This window comes from Panthera uncia, chromosome C2 (assembly GCF_023721935.1).
Source record: "Panthera uncia isolate 11264 chromosome C2, Puncia_PCG_1.0, whole genome shotgun sequence".
Lineage (NCBI taxonomy): Eukaryota > Metazoa > Chordata > Mammalia > Carnivora > Felidae > Panthera > Panthera uncia.
In genome coordinates, this window is record NC_064810.1 from 29,680,840 (window position 1) to 29,702,146 (window position 21,307).

Genomic DNA, 21,307 nt, shown 5'->3' on the forward strand with positions numbered 1-21,307 from the left:
ATACTCCTTTTTAAGTAAAAGGTAAATCAGTAGAAACTGCTTAAAAGACATTTCATCCAAATTAAAATATTTTGACATGAGGTACTGTATATGTCATTATTATTCTTTGATTTGCAGCTTTGTCTATAAACTTGGATCATGGTGATTTTGTCCATAGATTTCACTTTATCACTTAAGGAAGAGAATGTGTATTTACATCTCTCATGTTTTTAAGCAAAATTATATTATCTAGACTTCCTGATGTTATCTAACAACCAAAACTCTAGTCATCATTGTGAAAAGAAGGACTTCAAGTACTCCACAGGCAGTCAGAAGTTATTTTATCAGGCAGAATAAGATAATTTGGTGATTGGAAGAAAATCAGAATCTGCTCCCAAACAGATTTAGTTCTTCTGTATGATAGAAACATAGGCAGTTCAATTGGATTACACGTGCCCTTGGATTAATTCCATGATATTATTGTAAAGGAGAATAAGGAACTTCTTTTGAATCTGAGGAATCCATTGTTAAGTATGTCTAAAAGACACTCGGAGAGCAGATAACGTAAAAATCTGAGACCTATAGGTATGATAAGCTTCTTCTCCCATCTTTGACAAACCCTTCTTTGTAAGAACAACAGAAATTCTGTTTTGGATTTTAAAAATCTTCCTTGTTAGGATTACAGTTATGCATTGGTAAATTTCAATTATACAAGGCCCAGATTGGAGCAGATGGACTTGAAATAGTTTGGCAAAGAATCAAAGGGATTTTCTCTGGTTCATGATATTGTGATGTAAAAATAGCAAAAAGTGTATTACTTAATGTCATCGAAATTAGGCTATATACTAAAATAAGAACTCAAAAAGCTTTAAATAGAGATGATAAAATACGGAGCACAAAAAGACCATGCACACATACAAAACGTAGCCTGTCATGGTTGGAGGACACAGAGAGATGTGCACTTATAGTGAGGTTGTGAGGTTGACAACTTTGCTTATTTATAAAAAGCACTTTTCTAATCTAAGGTTGAGGTTATTGTCTTTGGTACTTTTTCACTTGGGTAGAGGTTAAGTTTTAGACGTTACTAAAATGGAGGCAGGGAGAGAGATGGGCAACTGCAGAATGTGGAGTACTGATATTATAAAGATATACATTTTCAAACTCTTTTATTATATTTTAAAAATGTTTATTTATTTTTGAGAGACAGGGTGTGCACAAGAGTGAGGAGGGGCAGAGAGAGAGAGGGAGACAGAGGATCTGAAATGGGCTGCTCTCACAGCAGAGAGCTTGATGTAGGGCTTGAACTCACAAACTATGAGATCATGACCTGAGCTGAAGTCAGATGCTTAACCAACTGAGCCACACAGGTACCCTGAAGATATAATTTTTGTCAATGAACTCTGAGATGTTTTTTATATGTTTTTAAAAAATCCAAATTTTAAGGTGTATGCAGTTAGAGAAATTATGCCTCGAGTTACAATTACTGTAGCATTTTATTTATTCAAGAGCTCTAAGTTTGAAAGTATCAGTCAACTTTTCAATCAAGACAGGAAATGATTTTCCAAACTGACTTTAATTCTAAAGAAAGAAAAAAATTCTTGATCACAAGTGATGGTATTTGGCAGGAAACACTTTATTTTTATGAAAGATTGCTATATTTTAGTCAACTTAAATTACAGATTTCTAAAAGTAGAATATTTTAATAACTACAAGTAACGCAGCCAAAGCACTGCTCATCAATAGATACATATGTAGGTAGACTTATTAAATATATAAGACTATTGATGAAAACTTGAAAATGAATTGATTGAAATTAGATACTCTGAACATATTTCAGAAGACCAATATTTAATTTATTTAAGCACCCTTTTACTTTTCGAACAAGGTAGAGTATAATAAAAAAAATAACATAGGAAGGAATGAGTCATCCTTTTCTGATCTGGATTTCTAATACTCTGCTTACTTTAACTGTCTCGTATCTTTTTGTAGATAACAACCCTAAATGTGGTGTTTCTGTATAATATGGTAAGACAATCTTATATAGAAAAATTGAAACTGAACAGATAACAAATGGTTATCTCTTGGCTTTAAAAATTCTGTAATTTTGAAAACAAAAACTGATTACATATTTCTATATTTTTGGTACATCAGGGATTTTCTTAAATTTATCAAGGCAATTTATTAAAGTGTTTCTATAATGTGGAAAGTATCTCCAATTAATCTTAGGAAACATAGCCTAACACTTAGCATAAATTATATGGTTGGTTCTGGATTCAAAGGAATATTGTATCTTTTACTACCTTGGGTTAGATATCTTATCTTCAGTATTCTCATCTGCACATAGGAATAATATCAACCACATAATAAAACTTTTATAGGAATTAAACACTGTAATGAATTTTTAAAAACTAGAGAAATCCCTGACATAGAGTCAGTGCTCACCACATGGTGGCAGATATGAAAATTATCATCATGGATCAAACGTTTGATTTGCCTATATATACTATCTTACAATTATAATAAAAAGAGCATGTTGGAAAGAGTAAAAAAAAAAATGTTTTTTTTTTTCCACTCACACCACATTTTTAAAGAATCTCATATGGAAAAGAAATATTTAATATTTTGCATCATATATTGTGCAGCTTGCCTTCAGATGAGTATTTTATGGTTCTCTATGATGCCAACTTAGAAGAACAATCACAAAGAAGGCCATTTGATCACCTCACCCAAATTAGGGTTAATTATAGTCTCTTACACACAGTTGTCTTTAGTTGTATTAAAATAGATATTTATCTGGTAGGCACATTTTGAGTACATAATAATACCATTCCAAGTTTTACATAAAAGGAGCCTAGATTTCCATGTACACTTCTCTACTCAGCTGCTTATTTAGAGATGAAGAAGCAATTTGTATTTGAAAAGATACTGAAACCAAAAGGCTGCTTCATCTTCTGTAATTTTAAACTCTCTGATTTGGTTCTAACTCTCTTTCTTGTTCTAAACTCTCTTCCTTGTTCTAAGCCACTTCTAGTTTACGTCTTACTGCAAACCTTTAAAAAATGTTTTTGTAGCTAAAGCACCGCTAAAATTGAACTTCCAATTTCTAGTAGAATGTTTAAGTTTTAAAGATTTTCCTTTATTTTAAGAAAAAATTAGAGTGAGAAATTATTATTTTTTTCTATAGACAGTGCTCACTAGAGGTGTGCTAAATTTAATTGAAATACACAGATTTCTCTAATACAGATCTTATCAAATCTCCAAGAAGGAGATGTCTTTGTTCCCTTTGGATTTAATGTCCATATGACATTTCTGTCTGCTGACTCTCACTGCTATTGACAGTGTGAGAGTTTTGGTCATAATCTTAAACCATTACTTGGTATGGGATTCTTTAAAAATGTCATCAGTTTTCCTTAGTCACATTTAATATCAAATGAGATACTGACAAAACATTCTTTTATTTTTTTAAGGCTTCTTTATTTATTTTGAGAGAGAAGGAGAGTGCATGCATGTGGGGGCGGGGGGGCGGGGACTGGGGGGAGGGACAGAGAGAGAGACTCCCATGCAGGCTCTACACTGTCAGCTGAGAGCTGAAGCTGCTCGAACTCACAAACTTTGAGATCATGACCTGAGCTGAAACCAAGAGTTGGACGTTTAACCCACTGAGCCACCCAGGCACCCCGACAAAACATTCTTTTAAAGTATCACTATAAAAAAAAAAAAAAAAAAAAAAAAAAAGTATCACTTATGAGGGGCACCTGGGTGGCTCAGTGGGTTAAGCCTCCAACTTTATTCAGCTCAGGTCATGATCTCCGTACATGAGTTCTAGCCCCATGTCAGGCTCTGTACTGACAGCTAGGAGCCTGGAGCCTGCTTTGGATTCTGTCTCCCTCTCTCTCTGTCCCTCCCCCACTCGCACTCTGTCTCTGTGTGAATAAACATTAACAAAAATTTAAAAATAAATAAAAAATATCACTTATGAAAACATGGACTCCAAATTCCTTTGTTATAGATATCATTATTACATAATGTAGGTAATTTATAGCAAAAAGTGGCACAAGACTGAAATCACTGTCTTGACACTTGGAGTAGATAAAGTATTATGAATGCAAAATGATGATGCTTGGCCAAGTAAATATAACCAGAGCGATTTCCTTTAAGTAAGCCTTTCCTCTCTATGAGCTTATTTGTCATATTCTACACAAGGACAACTTTCTATGAGATATGAGGCCACACTTTTCTGCCCCAGAGGACAATAGTAAATGGTAGGTCATTCTCCTCCAACCTATCCCCCCCTTCTTCCCACACACACCCTTTCTGCCTCTGAGTGATTTTATAGATCACTTAAGGAAAAGCATCTATACATGGTGAGTCTATCAAGTATAAAATGGAATCTATCTTTTGTCCTATAAATTGATAGCCATGAGAAAACTCTTCCAGGTGAAAGGTTCCAATACCTTCCTTTCTGAGACCTATGCTAAAACTTAAGGCTTTAAATCTTTGTCTTTTGTTAATTTCTGTATTATTTTATTAGGAAGACTCTATTTTCAGAGTATTTTTGTTGTAGTCATGTAAGGAAATTAGATTTAGATAGAAATTGTGTGTGTGGGGGGGTATAGTATTTTCAGAGGATTGAGGTAGACTTTATAATCCCTTAAGCTAAATCTTTGTCAAAGTGTTTTAAAATACAAGTTTAAAAAATATCAATTATTTTTCAGTATTCAGATAAATACGAAATTTTACTCCAATGAATTTTGAGGTTTTCCAAGACTGGGGTATTAATTTAGTCTTGGCCCTTTGGGGGGAAAAAAAACAAAAAGAGAAGAAAAACAAAAACAAAAAGATGTGCACGTTTAGTCTTTCTTTCAGAGAGTGGTAAGACAATAACACAGTCAGAATCCTTACTGTGAAGATTCCAGTGATTTAACTTCAGCACATTAATGCACTTTTTTTTTTACAACTAAATAATGTAGATCAAAAGTGTCCTGAAATTACTCTTAGTGCTTCACAAGAAAAGTGGTTTGTTTTATTTTTTGCAAGACTATTTCATCACCATAATTTTCAAGCATGCTGAGGTGCCACAAGAGCTCTCCTTAATTGCTTAAGCGTCGCTGACCTTTTATTTGAAACACACAATATCACGTCCGTAACAGGCAAAGGAGAGCTGAATTAAGTGGCAACGCCAAAATGTATCCACCAAACAAAAGGCCTGAAACGGCCTCAAACAGAGAGCCTCTTTCCTAATATTTTCCAGTAGGGGGAACTAAAGACTCACTATCCAGCATTTAGCAGGGCTCGGGGACCTGCGTTGAGTTCCCATAACCCGCCTTCTAATCACCGGAACAGGCATCAAACAGCTACCAGTGAGCCTGTGATCACACGTGGGCCTGGCCACACCGGCCACACCGGGGGCACCGCAGACACTGGCATCCCTTTGATCCAACGTGGCCTTCCTTAATCATCCCCGGTCCTGATGGCATTGACTTGGTGTTTTTTTTGCCTTAATTTTCAGGGTCTGTCATCTTTGGGCTGAAATTCGGCTCTTTTTTAGCTTCTTTTAGCTCAGTGGGTTTTCAGCTTTCCTCCATCCTGTGTTTTCCGAAATTTCCTTTCAGAGTTGCCAGTCTCTGTGGGATAAGGGCTTCGAGTACACCTCTCGCCCTCAGCTCTCTGATCCCCTCTCCCCATCCTAAGCATCTTCTGCTGAACTCCTTGCATGCCACAAACCCGCGTCAAACTCATCTTTGCGGGGTCATAAGGCAACTGAGTAACATAAGAGGGGATGCCACCCTTCCCCTCCCTTCTTCCCCCGGGGATTCCTCAGGGGGCCATAGATCTTGGCTAAAACAAGCCGGTAGAGGCTAGAGATTTCTGTTCAATCCCCCCCCTTCTTTTTCTTGTGCTTTTTTAACGACATAGGAAGCACCCACACACAACCTTTCCGCTTCGAAAGGTGGTTATATTTTGTTTCCTTTCCTTTTCTCCCTCCCGCCCAGCTTCTCATTTTGCTAAGAGGTGAAGAGTGAGTGTTTGTGTGATTTTAACGGGTAATGAGGCTGCGCCCTGGGTCCTGGAGGATGATCTTTTTCCAGAAAGCGCGTGCATCTCGGGCAGACGGAGGGATGAATAATTAGGAAGGGCTTCCATGGAATCACTCACCGAGAAAATTACCTGCCCATTAAACGGGACGCCGCGAGGAGCCGGGGACTAGAGCCCACCTATCCCCGCCCCGGGCAGGAGGCGCGGAGACGGGGAAGGAGTTGACGGGTGGCTTGGGCTCCAAATTTGTTAATTTCCGCCCCCCGAGGAATCTCGGCTCCCCTCGCCTGCTCCCCCCGACTGCCCAGCGGACTAGCGCCCCCTGCACGTGCGGGTGGCGGACTCTGGAGGTGGAAAGCTCAGCGCACCCCCGCGTCACCCCTGCCCCCCTCCCCGGGGCAGACTCCTAGCAGCTTTCGTTCCTCCCCACCCCTCCCGCCTCCTCGCCTTCCCTCCTCTAAGTCCTTCCACCCTCGGCAGCTGCTGGAGGAGACGGACGCTCTGCTGCGGGGCCGCGGGAGCAACGGCGGCGGCGGCGGCTGCAGCGGAGGGACTGACGGCTGCACCGGGGCGGGCGGCTGGACTGCGCGCTCCCTTTCGCGCCCGCTCCCGGGCTTTGGGCTCGCTCGCCCCGCTCGGCGGTCGCCCGCGGCCGCCCGGGTTCACCGTCGCTCTGAGGCGGCACCGCGAGGGTGGCCGCTGCCTCAGCCCTGCCCCTCGTTCCCTCCCTCCCTTGCAGCCCCACCACGTAGGAGTTCGGATTCTCCACCCGAGTCGCCCTGATTTCCCTTTGCCTCTTTCTGAAGCGGGAGTGGTGGAGGGAGGCAGCGAGGCTGCGAGGGAGAGGCCCGCCAAGTCGGCCCGCCTGCAAAGTGTTGCTTTGACACATCCTTATTATGGAAGTTAAGTGAAAAAACTCTGGACGTGGAGCGGCTACCGAGAAGGAGACCGGGCAAGGAAAACCAGTAGGCAGGCCAATGGTGTTTCGGCAGCGCGCTGGCAAGTTTGTGGAACACTTTCTAGGAATTAGGTCTTTTTCCTCCCTCTTCATCTTCTTGACTGCTGAAGAAAGAACTTGGCTTTGGAAGGCAATGGAGCCTGAGGACAGAGGGTTAGACACACTTGAATAATCCCTCCGGCTGGGCTGAATTTGTGGGAATTTAGGAAGCCAGAGTGTGGAAATACAGCAGCCTTTGGAGTGCCCTCTGTTAATTTGGATGGAGCTAAATGTGCCCCATTCGAGACCTCTCCACTAACCCCTTCTGATCTTGCGATTTGCTCTTCTTGACTTTAATTAGCATCTAGGAAAGTCTAAACTTTGGACCTACCTCTTTTTTTGATACTTATTTTTGTACTTTTGCTCTCTGGGATTGGTTTCTTAAAACAATCTGGATCCTTTTTAATATGTCAAAATGAGTCGGCTGATGTTTACACAACTACTGCTCTGTGGATTTTTATATGTTCGGGTTGATGGTAAGTTAAAAATACTTTTATCCTCCTCCCACCCCCCAGAAAGCCCATTTATTTCTGAATGAGTTGTGGGCCATCAATAAAATGACATTGTGTCTATTAGTCCCTTTTGGTCAGGCACAGGGACTTTTGGGGGGCAGAGATTTTAAGTCTTTGTTTCTCAACTGCTGCAAGTGGAAGGCGTTAGTAGTCACCTATTGTTGTTATTATTGCAATTTGCTTAATTAATGGAGGAGTTGCATAATAAATAATGGGCTCTCAGTTTTGTTAGAAAAAGGAATATTACAGTAAATCTCTGGAATACTCTTGTGCCTACTGCTATTTGGTGTTTGCTCTTGTATCTGAACTTTGGCTTAGAAATTCAAGTAAAGAAAAATAGTAATAGACACTTGAATGAAGGTTCAGTGGGTTAGGAATTTGAGGCAGGGTATCTCAGGGATTGATGTGTATCACTTGTACGCTGGTGAGTGCTCTTCTAGTGTGAAATCAGAATCAAGAATTTAGATCACAGGGAGAAAACTGTCAAAAGTAAGACTGGGCGAGGCTCCAGGAAGGGGGGAAACATAAGCTCGGGGCTGGCTGTGGGCACAGAACACTCAGCTCAGTCCCCAGTGGCAAACACAATGGGGATCTGAAACAGGTACTGTAGGTGTCTCCCTCTGGGTTGAGTCAGTCTGTCAAGCAGACAGCAGTCTGCCTCTGATTCTCCTGTCTTTTGTTCAGATATGGTTTCCTGGGATAGTTTCACAGGATGTCAGTTTCTTGTGGGAGGATTGCAAAATCCTTTCTTGTAGCTCTTTTGAATGATGAGTGGAAGTAATCATTAACATGCTTTTTTTGTTAGTTCATAAGAAGTCGAAAGAACATTTGGTATTAACCTTCTAGGGTCTTCAGTTTTTAAATCGATAGAAAGGATATGCGTAAAGAGAAGACTGGAGCGTTTTGTTTTTTTTTTTTAATGTGGATTGTAGTACTTTAGATTTGCAATAATTGTACTTGTAAAGAATCTGTGAATTGGTCCAGATATTTGAGCCATCATAGTAGCTTGTTGCTACATAAACTTTCCTCCAGCATTTGCATTGTGGACGAATTCATTATTTGGGACACTGCCTATTTTTGCCCGCCTGTAGGAGCTAACTTTGTTCCAGGCAGCTGCTGCTGCACAGAACCCAGCGTATCAGACTCCAAACAGGAAGGCTTTCTATAAACATGAGGCAGTACAGATGAGTTTACCTACTGTCAAGTGGCTGTTTTCAATCATGGACTACATGAGTACTTTTGCCCCCAGCGATAGTAGGCAAGGCATTCATGTGGGCACACTGCTTTTTCTTTTTTCCTTCTAAGTAGTAGATGTTTAGGAATTAATCATTATGAATCACACTGTGACAATATCTATAGTCCTACCTAATCATTCACCATGCATTTTCTTTTTCAATACATTTACCTTTACGATACATTTACGTTGACCTAACCAAAAGGTTTACGTATTTCTCCCAAGTGTGTTGGATTATCCTGATAAGAAGACTTTGATATAACTTTTTGGATAATATGTCCTCATAAACCATGAATTTACATATTTCAATACCAGAAATGCATGCATAAACTATATGTTAGACTATAGAATCATCACCAAGTTGTTTTTTTCTCTTTTGGAATTAGTGTGTAGCTAAGAGGAATACAATTAAATTGCTCAGTGGAAGTGACAGAGGGAATCAGAAGAGCTTGGTGTTACAGAATGTAATTAATGTACCAGGGTGTTTGGAGATATATGAAACAAATGCAATTAACCAGCTTGCTGGAACAGCAGTAGCAAGACATCGTTTCTCTCCTTCCTTCCCTCCCTCCCATCCTGCCTCCCTTCTTCTCTTCCTTCTCCCCCTTCCTCACCCCCTCCCTCATGTCCCAGAGACACGCCTAGGACCTTTGTTCTGATTTAATATTATAGGGTAAGGGGAAAATTTATGTCTAGGCCACAATTATGCAGCAAAATTCATAGCAATGTAGTGAAAAATGTGCAGTGTTGAGAAGTTGAAAAGGTAATGGTAATTTTTTGTTTGTTTTTGTTTGTTTGTTTGTTTGTTTGTGAAACTAGTTTTTATATTTAACGTCTACTACTCCAGAAGCAAAGGAAGCTGTGGACACTTACTGAATGAGTACATAGAGCATACATTTGACATTGGATTGTCTTTGGTTTACTCCAGAACGATGACAGCTTCTCCATGGGGAGTGTTGAAAATTTGGGATGTAGACAACACTGCCCTCTAGGCTATCTCAACACACTGGGACTGAGTGCTCACATATATAATGAGTAGGTTGGTTTGTAAGATCTCTAAGCTCTTTCTCTTCCAGGATTCTATGATTTCTATTTACTTATTATCCTTCTTAGAAGTGTGTGCTTATTCTCCCCATGAATTTCAAATTTAGAGAAGCTTGTACCATTTCAAAGATATACTGACTATCCTCGTGCTAGACACAGAAATTAATTTTATTCAGTGACAAATGATACATAGATTTGCATTGAAATTTGCTTGGTAGGTTATTTATATGTGCATTTTTATAGTATGTGAAAAATGTTAGAGTTTTGCCTCCTCATAGAAGATATGTGCTAATATTATTTATGATTTTTCAGTATCCTGTGTCTGTAGGAATCCATAGAGAATAAACATTGAGTTAGCTGAGAGCTACAGACAAACTTTTCTATTTGGGTTGTAAATGAAGATTTTCTTATTTGATACAGAATAATGAATGGCATGCATATTTTTCTTTACTGTTCCATTGGAGAATATGTATCACATTTAGCTTTTGTTCTCCAGATTTTCTTTATTTTTAAGTGAGACTGTGGTTTTATAGTCATTTACAGGGAACAGACATAAATTACCACAATGCTTTTTAATTACATCCATCGCCGTGCATTGTGTCAATTCAGTAATTTTACCGTTGTGAAAAGATATTTTCAAAATAAGAATAATGTTCTTATCTTTAATTCTTAATGTTCTTATCTTATATTCTTAAATGAAAATGGCACACATGATATTTGGGGAGAAAACGATAATGTGCATGCAGAGTGTAGATGCATAATCTCATACATTTTGCTAAAGTGTTTCTTTTAGTAATGGGCGCATTATCATAGCAATATGTAGTCCACTTCAGAACTTAAACTGCCTATAAATAACCTGAAATTTGTTCTTACAACTATGTAGTGATATCACTTTGAATTGGCTTTGTTTGAATAACCTTTGATTCTAGGCAACTTGTGGACCTTAAACCAAAAAGATTTCTTAGAACATCAAAAAAGAGTATCTTAAAAGAAAAAAAAAAAGCCATGATTATACAAAATAATAATAATAATTCTGGTCACCTCATCCTTGAGCAGCTTCTATAAAATAGTATCTTTGACAATAAAAATATTGATTTGTAAGCACATTGTACACATATTGGGATACATATACTGTAATGAGAGGAACTTAGTTATGTGGAATGTGTGTGTCTAGTAATATCTGCTTTAGTAGTCCCTGCAGTCTGTAGGAGGTACAGTTACCTCCAATGTATGATTTGCTTTTTGAAGGGTTTTAGTGAAAAGATCTCCTTTTATTTATTTCTCTTCTTCCCCTCTTCAACTCCTTGTCTTGACCCTCCTCTTCCTCTTCCACTTCTTCTTTCTCCTTCTTCCCTCCCTTCCTTCCTTCCTTTCTTTCTTCTCCTTTTTTTTTTTTGGACCAGGTGGAAAGAATTAGAGAAACATTTACATTTGAAGAGTGAAGAAGATATGTTTCTTGAATGACAATTTAGAAAAATCTGCCTTTAAAGTAGATATATTAGGGGTGCCTGGGTGGCTCAGTCGGTTGAGCGGCCGACTTCGGCTCAGGTCATGATCTCACGGTCCGTGATCTCACGGTCAGCTGTGCTGACAGCTCAGAGCCTGGAGCCTGTTTCGGATTCTGTGTCTCCCTCTCTCTGACCCTCCCCTGTTCATGCTCTGTCTCTCTCTGTCTCAAAAATAAATAAACGTTAAAAAAAAATTTTTTTTTAAATAAAGTAGATATATTAATAGTGTTTTACTTTTGGATATATCCAATTGGGGTCTTGACCAACACTTTTCTTTTGCAATACTTTATACCTTTATGCAAACTTATTTTGCATAGAACCAGTCTTTCTCCAGTTAGACAAATGGAAGTCTACTGATCTGTGTTCAGACAATGGAAATTTACAGACTGCCATTTTATAGATTTATTTTTAAAGGAAAATATTGTTATGTTTCTTATAGTGTATCCCAGTATAGACCTATCAACCTATCAATACATTAATATTAATATAGATTTTCTTCTTTCTTTAAATTACTGAATAAAGCATGAATGAATACTTACATAAAGTCTTTCAAAGGGAAATTCCCATCAACTTTTTCAATGTTTCCGTATATGTAATATCATGACAGAGACCTAATATACTATCTAAAGTATGGTATATTCACCCGATACCCATTTCTAATTCAAAAACTGTTTTGTGTTGGGATAACCTAGGCCTCAGTAGTTAGTGTTTTCTTGTCCATTTGCACCTCATTCGTAAGAAATTTTATCTAATCACGTGGGTTTCATTTTTTTTTTTAAGTTTATTCATTTTGAGAGAGAGAAAGAGAGCAAGCTAGCGTGTGCGTGCGCACAAGGGTGGAGGGAGGGGCAGTGAGAGAGAGAGGGAGGGAGAGAGTCTCCAGCTGGCCTTACACTGTCAGTGCAGAGCCTGATGTGTGGCTCGAACTCATGAACCATGAGATCATGACCTGGGCCGAAATCAAAAGTCAGACATTTAACTGACTTAACCACCCAGGTGTCCCTAGTCACATGGGTTTGAAACCCATCTTAATGCTGATACTTCTCAAATTGCTGCAATCATTGTGTGAAGGAATATAGTGCCTGGAACAGTGTTTGACATATCCAGCTGACTACTTGACATTTTTGCTTGATATCTAATAAGCATATGTCACGCTTAGATGGTAAGTGGACTTACTGTGGTCATCATTTTGCAAAATACACAGATGTCAAATCATTATGTTGTACACCTAAAACTAATATAATGTTATATGTCAATTATATCTCAATTTAAAAAAAAAATATCAAACTCAGGCTGATGATAGAATCTGCTTCTCATTTCCAGCTGAGTAGATGGCATCACTATTCATAGAGATTTTCATGACCGAAAACTAGAAGTCATTCTTGACTTATCCTTATAGTCCATATCCAACTTGCTAGTAAACCCTTTGAAATATATCCTGATGCCAATGATTTTATGTATGTTTGTGATTTTCCCACATTTAAGCATTTTCAAATATACAGCAAAGCTGAAAGAAGTCTATAGTGAACATTCTCCTAGATTCTAGCATTATTTTACTGTACTTGATTACCATATACTCATCCATTCATCTATTCTTCTAAGCATCCATTATATATTTTTTAAAGTTTACATTTAACTCCATTTAGTTAACATACAGTGTTATATTAGTTTCAAGTGTACAATACAGTAATTCACCACTTCCATATATTACCCTGTGCTTATCACAAGTGCACTGCTTAGTAGCCATCACCTATTTAATCCATCCACCATCCCATCCATTATATTGTTTTGATGCATTTTCAAATAATTAGATACTAAACATTTCTTACTACTTTAACCACTACCGTCCTGGTCAAAAACTGGACTATTGCAATAGTTTGATAAATGATTTTCCACCTCCCATTCTTGTTCCTCTATTCCCCACACCTTAGCCCCATGCAAATTAGTTTTCCACACTAGACAAAGGGACCTTTTAAAAGCATGTAATGGTAGCTCCTTGCCTAGAACCATGTAATGGCTTCTACTCACAACTCTTCACAATGGTTTACAAGACTATTCAGGCCCCTCTCTGCCTCTCTGCCCTCATCTGCTCACACTCCCCACCTGTATTTAAAACTTTTCTTTTTAATGTTCTGTTTCTGACTCAGGGCTTTTGCATTCATTCTTTCTTCTAACAGAAATATACTTCCATGGATTTTTGCATGGGTAAATCTTTCAATTGATCTAATAAGTCCCTATCCAATAACATCTCTTCAGAAATATGGGCATTCCTATCTAAAATTACTTCCCTTAAAAGACTATCGGGCTTCTTCCTTTACCTGTCTTAATTTTTTTCATAGCACTTATTACCTCCTGGAAGTATGTGTGTGTGTGTGTGTGTGTGTGTGTGTGTGTGTATAAACAATGATAAAGGGACTGACACCTACCCTACCCGCAAGGTAAGAAGTTAGGCTGCCACAACGTCATGAATGCTGGGGGAAGAAATGAGACTTCTGGGTCAGAGGTGATGGAGTTCATTAGTCATGCCATAGCAAGTAGCATGATGTTATGTTTGTTTCAATTTACCTTGCCCCTGAAATGCCTTGGAAGCGGTATAGCGGGGCCCAGAGAGATTACGCACACATAGTGGGTTAGCCTTACAGTTGAGGGACCCTGATCTTGGGAACCCAGATAGTTTACACAGACAATAAGCACACTGCCTAACCTTTGCCTCAGAGGAAGATATTGTCTTGACTGTATTGGATAATAAGCATATCTGCCTTCTGCTCTTAAGAGAGTCCATCTCAGGGGCGCCTGGGTGGCTCAGTCGGTTAAGCGTCCGACTTCAGCTCAGGTCACGATCTCACGTTCCGTGAGTTCGAGCCCCGCGTCGGGCTCTGGGCTGATGGCTCAGAGCCTGGAGCCTGCTTCTGGTTCTGTGTCTCCCTCTCTCTCTGCCCCTCCCCCGTTCATGCTCTGTCTCTCTCTCTCTCTCAAAATAAATAAACGTTAAAAAAATTTAAAAAAAAAGAGTACATCTCAAATTTAGAAGACTATTTGGTATCTAAGTATACTTGAAAAGATAGTTTTTAATAAAAGTATTAGTGGCTCTGCTAGCAAGATGTGCAGAAATCTTGCACATGGAAAATTTCCTCCCAACAATAGATAGTTAGAAATGTTTATTTATCGTCTGACTCTTTGAGCTTCTAGGGCAGACACTTAGTTTTGTCTGTCATGTTTAATAATGTTCCTGCAGTGCCTGGAGCGCTGGATGACACATATGAGATATTCAAATATTTGTTGAATAAATGAAAATGTGCTTATGGAGTCTTTTGAGATGTTTATTTCCATGCCCTCCTCAACACATGAAACATTTACCATTTGAGCAAGGTTTATTTATTTATTTTGGAGTCTGTGTGTGGGCACCTGTGTATGTGTGTCTAGTGAGAGACAGAAAGAGAGTTATCAAGCATGAGTATTTTGACACAAGTGACATCATTATTTCTGGTGATTCAATATTCTGCTTTTCACCTGGCAGAAGATATAGATTTGACCATCTATCTAACCAAGAATATTTTCTGTAGTGGTAGTTTTCACGGTCACTCTCCCCCCAAAGCCCACACTAATACTGCTGTGTTTTTTAATCTTTATTTTATTTATTTTATTATTTTAATGGTTATTTATTTTTGAGAGAGAGAGAAAGAGAGAGAAGCATGGAGAGATGGAGCCAAAGAATCTGAAGCAGCCTCCAGACTCTGAGCTGTCAGCATAGAGCCTGATGAGGGCCTCGAACTCATGAACCATGAGATCATGACCTGAGACAAAGTCTGATGCTTAACTAACTGAGCCACCCAAGTGCCCATATTTTATTGTTATTTATATATAGAGAGAGTGAGTGGGGACAAGGGGCAAAGGGAGAGAGAGAGGGAGAGAGAGAGAGAGAGAGAGGGAGGGAGAGAGAGAGAGGGAGGGAGGGAGGGAGAGAGAGAGAGAGAGAGAGAGAGAGAGAGAGAGAGAGAGAATAAGAATCTTAGGCAGGCTCCTGCTGCAGGGTTTGATCTCAAAACCCTGGGATCGTGACCTGAGCTAAAATCAAGAGTCAGATACTCAACCAACTGAGCTGCCCAGGTGCCCCAACACTGCTGTTTTTTTAGCACACTGTTGAATGTTATGTGTATAGACAGGGAACTCCTTTAAATGATTTAGGTGACTTAATAAGAGCATACACATTTTCTCCCCATTAAGGAATGTTGACTTATATGATGCTATCTAGTTTAGAAATTGAGACTTCTCTGTACATTTAGGGCAGATTTCCATGCATGCACTAGCAAAAGAAAAGTGAATATTTAGAGATAGAATTACCTGGATTACTTCTTTTTTTTATTTTTTTATTTAAAAAAAATTTTTTTATACCTGGATTACTTCTAAAATTAGTCTCCAAATATATGGCTCACTAATAACTGAAAAAGAAGAAGATTAAACAATCCCCATAATGGGCGTTGTTCTACTCTATCTGCTATTGCAATCATTATGTTCAGGGCCCTATTTATCATTATTGATATTAAATTGAAATATATTCAAGAATTTGGTAGGTAGAACCTCTTTATGGACCTAATTTTGATTTTAAGAAAAAAATTCAAAGGATTCTTAACTGGAAAATTTACGAAAAAAGAAATAATAAGATAAGGGCCAACATAGACATCCGTAAATTTTGCTAATTAAATATTTTTTCTTCCAACAAGCTTATTGAAATGTAATTCATAGATTATGCAATTCACCTATATAAAATATACAACTCAGTGGTTTTTAGCATATTTACAGAATTATATAACCATCATTACAATCTAATTTTAGACCTTATTTGTCATCCAAAAAAAAGGAAACCCTATATCCTACTTCCTCATCCACCAGTTCTCTGACAGTCCTAGGAAGCCACTTGTCTGCTTTCTGTCTCTATAGATCTGTCTATTCTCAACATTTCATGTGATAGAACCATATAATATAAGGTCTTTCATGACTAGCTTCTTTCCCTGAGTCTAATGTTTTCAAGATTCATCCATGTTGTAGCATATATCAATACTTCATTCCTTTTTATTGCAGAGTAGTATTCCATATCATTTTTCCTTTGAATTATTAATTCATGGACATTTAGGTCATTTCTACTTTTTGACTATTGTAAATATTACTGCTGTGAACATTTGTGTAGTAATCTTTGTGTGCACATGTATTTTCATTTCTCTTTAGTGCGTACCTGGAGTGGATTTGATGGGTCACATGGGAACTCTAATGTTTAACATTTGAGGAACTGCAAGACTGGTTTCCAAAACAACTGTACCATTTTACATTCCTACTAACAATATATAGGGTAAATATATTCTCTTAATTCACCTTGGAAAGCAAACATCGGATGGCTTTTATGAGTTGGATATGGTGTCTTATAGTGAAATAGTTTTAATATTATAATAATACACCTTAAATTTCCATCTATGCTCATTTTTTATCTCCTCAGTGATTGTCTTCTAAGTCTTCTCCAATCACTCCGTAAAGTTTTACAAATTGAAATTAACCCAAATTGAACTTTTCATTTTCAGCAGAGACTTCAGTAATACTAAATATGTCATGGAATGATTGCAAGTCAGAGCTAGAAGTTTTGCACTTGTGCAGTACAACTCTGTCATTGGTTGGACCCCTGTAGAACTGAAGCTCAGAGATTTTATGTGTTCTGTCACAGATCCCTTTGCTACTTAATGGTAGAACTGAAACTATAGTTGAGAGATGCTTTCTTTCTATGTATCATGCTTCTCTTGAGAGACAGTTTCCAACTTCTCAGCCCTGAAACTATCTTTAACAAGAATTCCAGACTCTTGTTACTGAAATGGCTAGTTGTTGGGGCGCCTGGGTGGCTCAGTCAGTTAAGTGTCCAACTTCAGCTCAGGTCATGATCTCACGGCTTGTGGGTTTGAGCCCCATGTCTGGCTTTGTGCTGACAGCTCAGAGTCTGGAGCCTGCTTCAGATTCTCTCTCTCTCTCGCTCTCTCGCTCTCTCTCTCAGGATCTCCCCCTCCCCACTCGCACTCACTGTGTCTCTCTCTCTCTCTTTCTCTCTCTCTCTCTAAAATAAATAAACATAAAAAAATAAAAATGAAATGGCCAGCTGTTTTGTGAGCTTGTCAACAGGACAATTAGCTTGATACATTGAGGTGATTTATTTGATTTAGCACATGTTTATAGAGCATCCATTTATAAACAAGCCAACTTGCTGTGAGCTCTGTGAGGAACATAATGACCTGTTAAATAGTTGCCACCTTCAGCAAGATCCCCCAATGCAAGACAAGATAACTCATGTTCCAGTCACAAAAGCAAAAGTAGTGGCTGGTAAGTGGTTGAAGGTATATACAGCATAGTGTGGGAACTCAGGGAAGGAATAGTTGATTTCCAGCTGGTACAATCTGAGAGAAGTCAAGATCAAATGGGTCACTTAGAGGAAGAGTAGGGTCTTAATAGGCAGAAAGATTGGACATTACATTAAAGCAAAAGGAATAACAGGAGGAATGGTATGGAGATGCGAAGGTGTGCTAAGGGAAAGGCAAGACATCTAGTTGAATTGTAACATGGTTTGTCCATAAGGGACAAAGTGGAAGATGATTATCGAAAGGGAGTCAGTCAACAAACACTGTTGAGTGAGTTTGAGTAAATAATTTAAAGTTTTTATGCCTCAGTGTCCTTATCTATAAAACGGACAGGGTGATAATATATATTTTATACAATCAATGTGAGGAATAAATGTATTTATATATATATGTATGTATGTTTATATATGCACATATATACATGAAAATACATGTATATATATATGTATATATGTTATATATATAGAAATTATATATAAAATGTTCTGAAGAGTGCCTGGTACATAACGAACACCATTTAAGTGGGGTTTTTTATTATTATTTTATTTATTTATTTATTTATTTAATATTAGAGAGAGAGAGAAAGAGAGAGTGTGTGTACACAGAAGAGGGGCAGAAGGAGTGAGAGAGAGAGAGAGAGAGAGAAGAGAGAATCCTAAGTAGTCTCCATGCTTAGTAGGGAACCTAATGCGAGGCTTGATCCCACAACCCCGGGATCATGACCTGAGCCAAAATTAAGAGTCAGTCGCTTAACCAACTGAGCCACCTAGGCGCCTCTAAGTGTTATTTATTGTTATTCTTATTATATCATTATTCCTTTTCTAGTGTGGACTATAAGCAATTTTAAGAGGACTTTGGCTATCAGGCTGATTATGGGCTGCATATGAGATGCATTTCATGATAATTTTCATGTCATCTTTCAAGTATGAGTCTTCGGGTGACTGATTAAGGACTTTTATTGCCTCTTAAGGGGAATCATCTGTGGCCACACCTATGCAACTGTGCCAAACATGCCAGACAGGTGTGTTACCATTGCATCATATGCTGATTGCGGAGGGATTCCCAAGTGAGTGGCATTATGAATGGAAGGAATCAACAAGAGAGGCCTACTGTAAATAGCCATTTGTTAACAAGTAGAGCATGCTCATGTAAACCTGCATTTTGGTTCATGCTGACTGATTTACATTTTATCCAGAATATTGTTTACTTGGTGCTTTTCATATAGAGTACCGTGAAGATCAATATTGGGTAAGACAAACTTATTTGGTTCTAAGTAAACACTTCTGGTATTGAAAATCCTTTGTAAAAATTAGCAGTCTGCACTCATATTTTTTCTAAATAGCCTACTTATCTTTCTCTCATTTAGTATAGACAGTGACTCTAATAATTTTGACAATTATCCATTCATTAGATTCCCACATTGAGTGGTTGTGTAAATCAAAATGGATAACCTGAGTAAAATGATATCATCACTTTCGTGGAAGGCACACACTTTAGGTGGTCAGAAGCTCTGAACTGCAGCTTTTGCTTTCCTACTAATTAATTGTATGACTTTAGATCTTTACATTTTTTTAAAATGTTTATTTTTGAGAGAGAGAGAGACAGAGAGAGAGAGATCCAGAGCATGAGCAGGGGAAGGGAAGAGAGAGAGAGAGAGAGAGAGAGAGAGAGAGAGAGAGAGAGTCTGAAGCAGGCTCCAGGCTTGGAGCTGTCAGCACAGAGCCTGATGAGGGGCTTGAACTCACGAACTGTGAGATCATGACCTGAGCCAAAGTCGGGTGCTTAACTGACTGAAGCACCTGGGTGCCCCTAGATACTTTAAAAAAGATGAGACCTGACTGTGTAATCTCCAGCATCCACTTAGCCTTAAATTTTATTATTGTAAGTAATTTAGTTTAATGTCTTATTGTTTATTCTTATGTTTGACTGCAATTGAGGAGAAAATTTAGGCTGGAAAGAAATTATCTAAAACCATATATATCTGTCTTTGGGTGTAATGAGTTTATTGTCCAATCCGCCTAGGGTATAACCCTGTATTTTGGTGTGGGCTTAATGACGTGAATATGGATGATAGGCAAAATTGACTAGTCTTATGATTTGCATCCGCTTTTATCCATTAATGACCAGTGGAATGTATGGTTTCTTTATGAATAAATTGAATTAAAAATAATAACACTGAGACAACAATAGTCTTAAGCCAGTGTACTTAGCTTATGGCCACTGTAACTAGAACCATATGCAACCCAGCAGTTTTAGCTCAGGAAACTAACTGAGTTAATAGCCACTTTTTAACTTCCATCGTAAGGATTGATGTGGGATATTTTCCCCTAGCTCTTGGTCCCAAGCCTTTTTGGAAATAAGTTGGAGAACATGGAATAGAACTCAACTATTTCATTATATCTCTTTTCAAGTTTAAACAAGGAGCACCCACTTGAAAACTTTTTTGTTTGAAAGATTTGTCTAGAGGCACTTGGGTGGCTCGGTTGGTTAAACGGCTGATTCTTGATTTCGGCTCAGGTCATGATCTCAGGGTTCGTGAGTTTGAGCCCCACATCGGGCTCTATGCTGACAGTGCGGAGCCTGCTTGGGATCCCCTCTCTGTTCCTCTCTCTCTGCTCATCCCATGTGCTTTCTCTCTCTCCCTCTCAAAATAAATAAAATAAACTTAAAAAAAGAAAAATAAATAAAAGTCTAAAACCTGTGCAATAGTTACAGACAATTAAAATGTTCATGGGGCTCCTGGGTAGCACAGTTGGTTAAGCGTCAGGCTCTTGATCTCGGCTCAGGTCATGATCTCACGGGTGGTGAGTTTGAGCCCCGTATCGGGCTCTGCACTGATGTTGCTGAGCCTACTCTGGATTCTGTGTCTCCTCTCTGACCCTTCCGCATTTATGTGCGTGCTCTCTCTCTCTCTCTCTCTCTCTCAAAATAAACTTTAAAAAAAAATGTTCAAAAGTATGGTCAAAAAAGGGAGAACTTCTGATTTTCCAAAAAATTAAGTGAAGAATTTTTCTTTATAAAGAAAAGGTTATACGTTGCATAAATCAAGGTTATGACACATTTTAAAGTTTTATAATATTTATTTCCAAATACTAGCAAATGCTAAAACATAGTAAAACTAAACATTTAAGTGAATCTGATAGTTATGGAATATGATTTTCAGGGTAACATTAAGGATGAACCTAGCAATAGCCATTCCAAGATGTGTTTGTATCTTTATTTTAAAGTGAACTTTAATGTATTGTCAAATAACAGTGTAGTTATTGACAACCAGTCTTATTGTTGATCCTTTGAACTACAGAAGACTTTTCACCTTTCCCTCCTTAATATACAAACAGCTTGTGTATTCTAAAATATCTTTGAAGGGCACCTAGGTGGCTCAGTCGGTTGAGCATTTGACTTCAGCTCAGGTTATGATCTCGAGGTTGGTGAGTTCGAGTCCTGCATTGTGCTCTGTGCTGACAGCTCAGAGCCTGGCCCCTGCTTTGGATTCTGTGTCTCCCTCTCCCTCTCTCTCATTCTGCCCCTCCCCCACTCATTCTCTTTCTCTCTCAAAAATAAACATTAAAAAAAAAAATCATTGCATGGCAGAAACTACAACAGGAAGC

At 38.5% G+C, this 21,307-nt stretch overlaps 1 protein-coding gene across 1 annotated transcript in view; it reads left to right on the forward strand.

The window, feature by feature from the left end:
* Window positions 1–6,495: 6,495 nt before the first annotated feature.
* ROBO2 (roundabout guidance receptor 2) overlaps window positions 6,496–21,307 on the forward strand; it is a 609,164-nt gene continuing 594,352 nt past the window's right edge. The window contains exon 1 of the mRNA XM_049627999.1: window positions 6,496–7,488. Within this exon, the coding sequence (XP_049483956.1) occupies window positions 7,428–7,488 (61 nt within the window). The 5' untranslated portion in view covers window positions 6,496–7,427. The remainder of the gene's footprint in view (window positions 7,489–21,307) is intronic.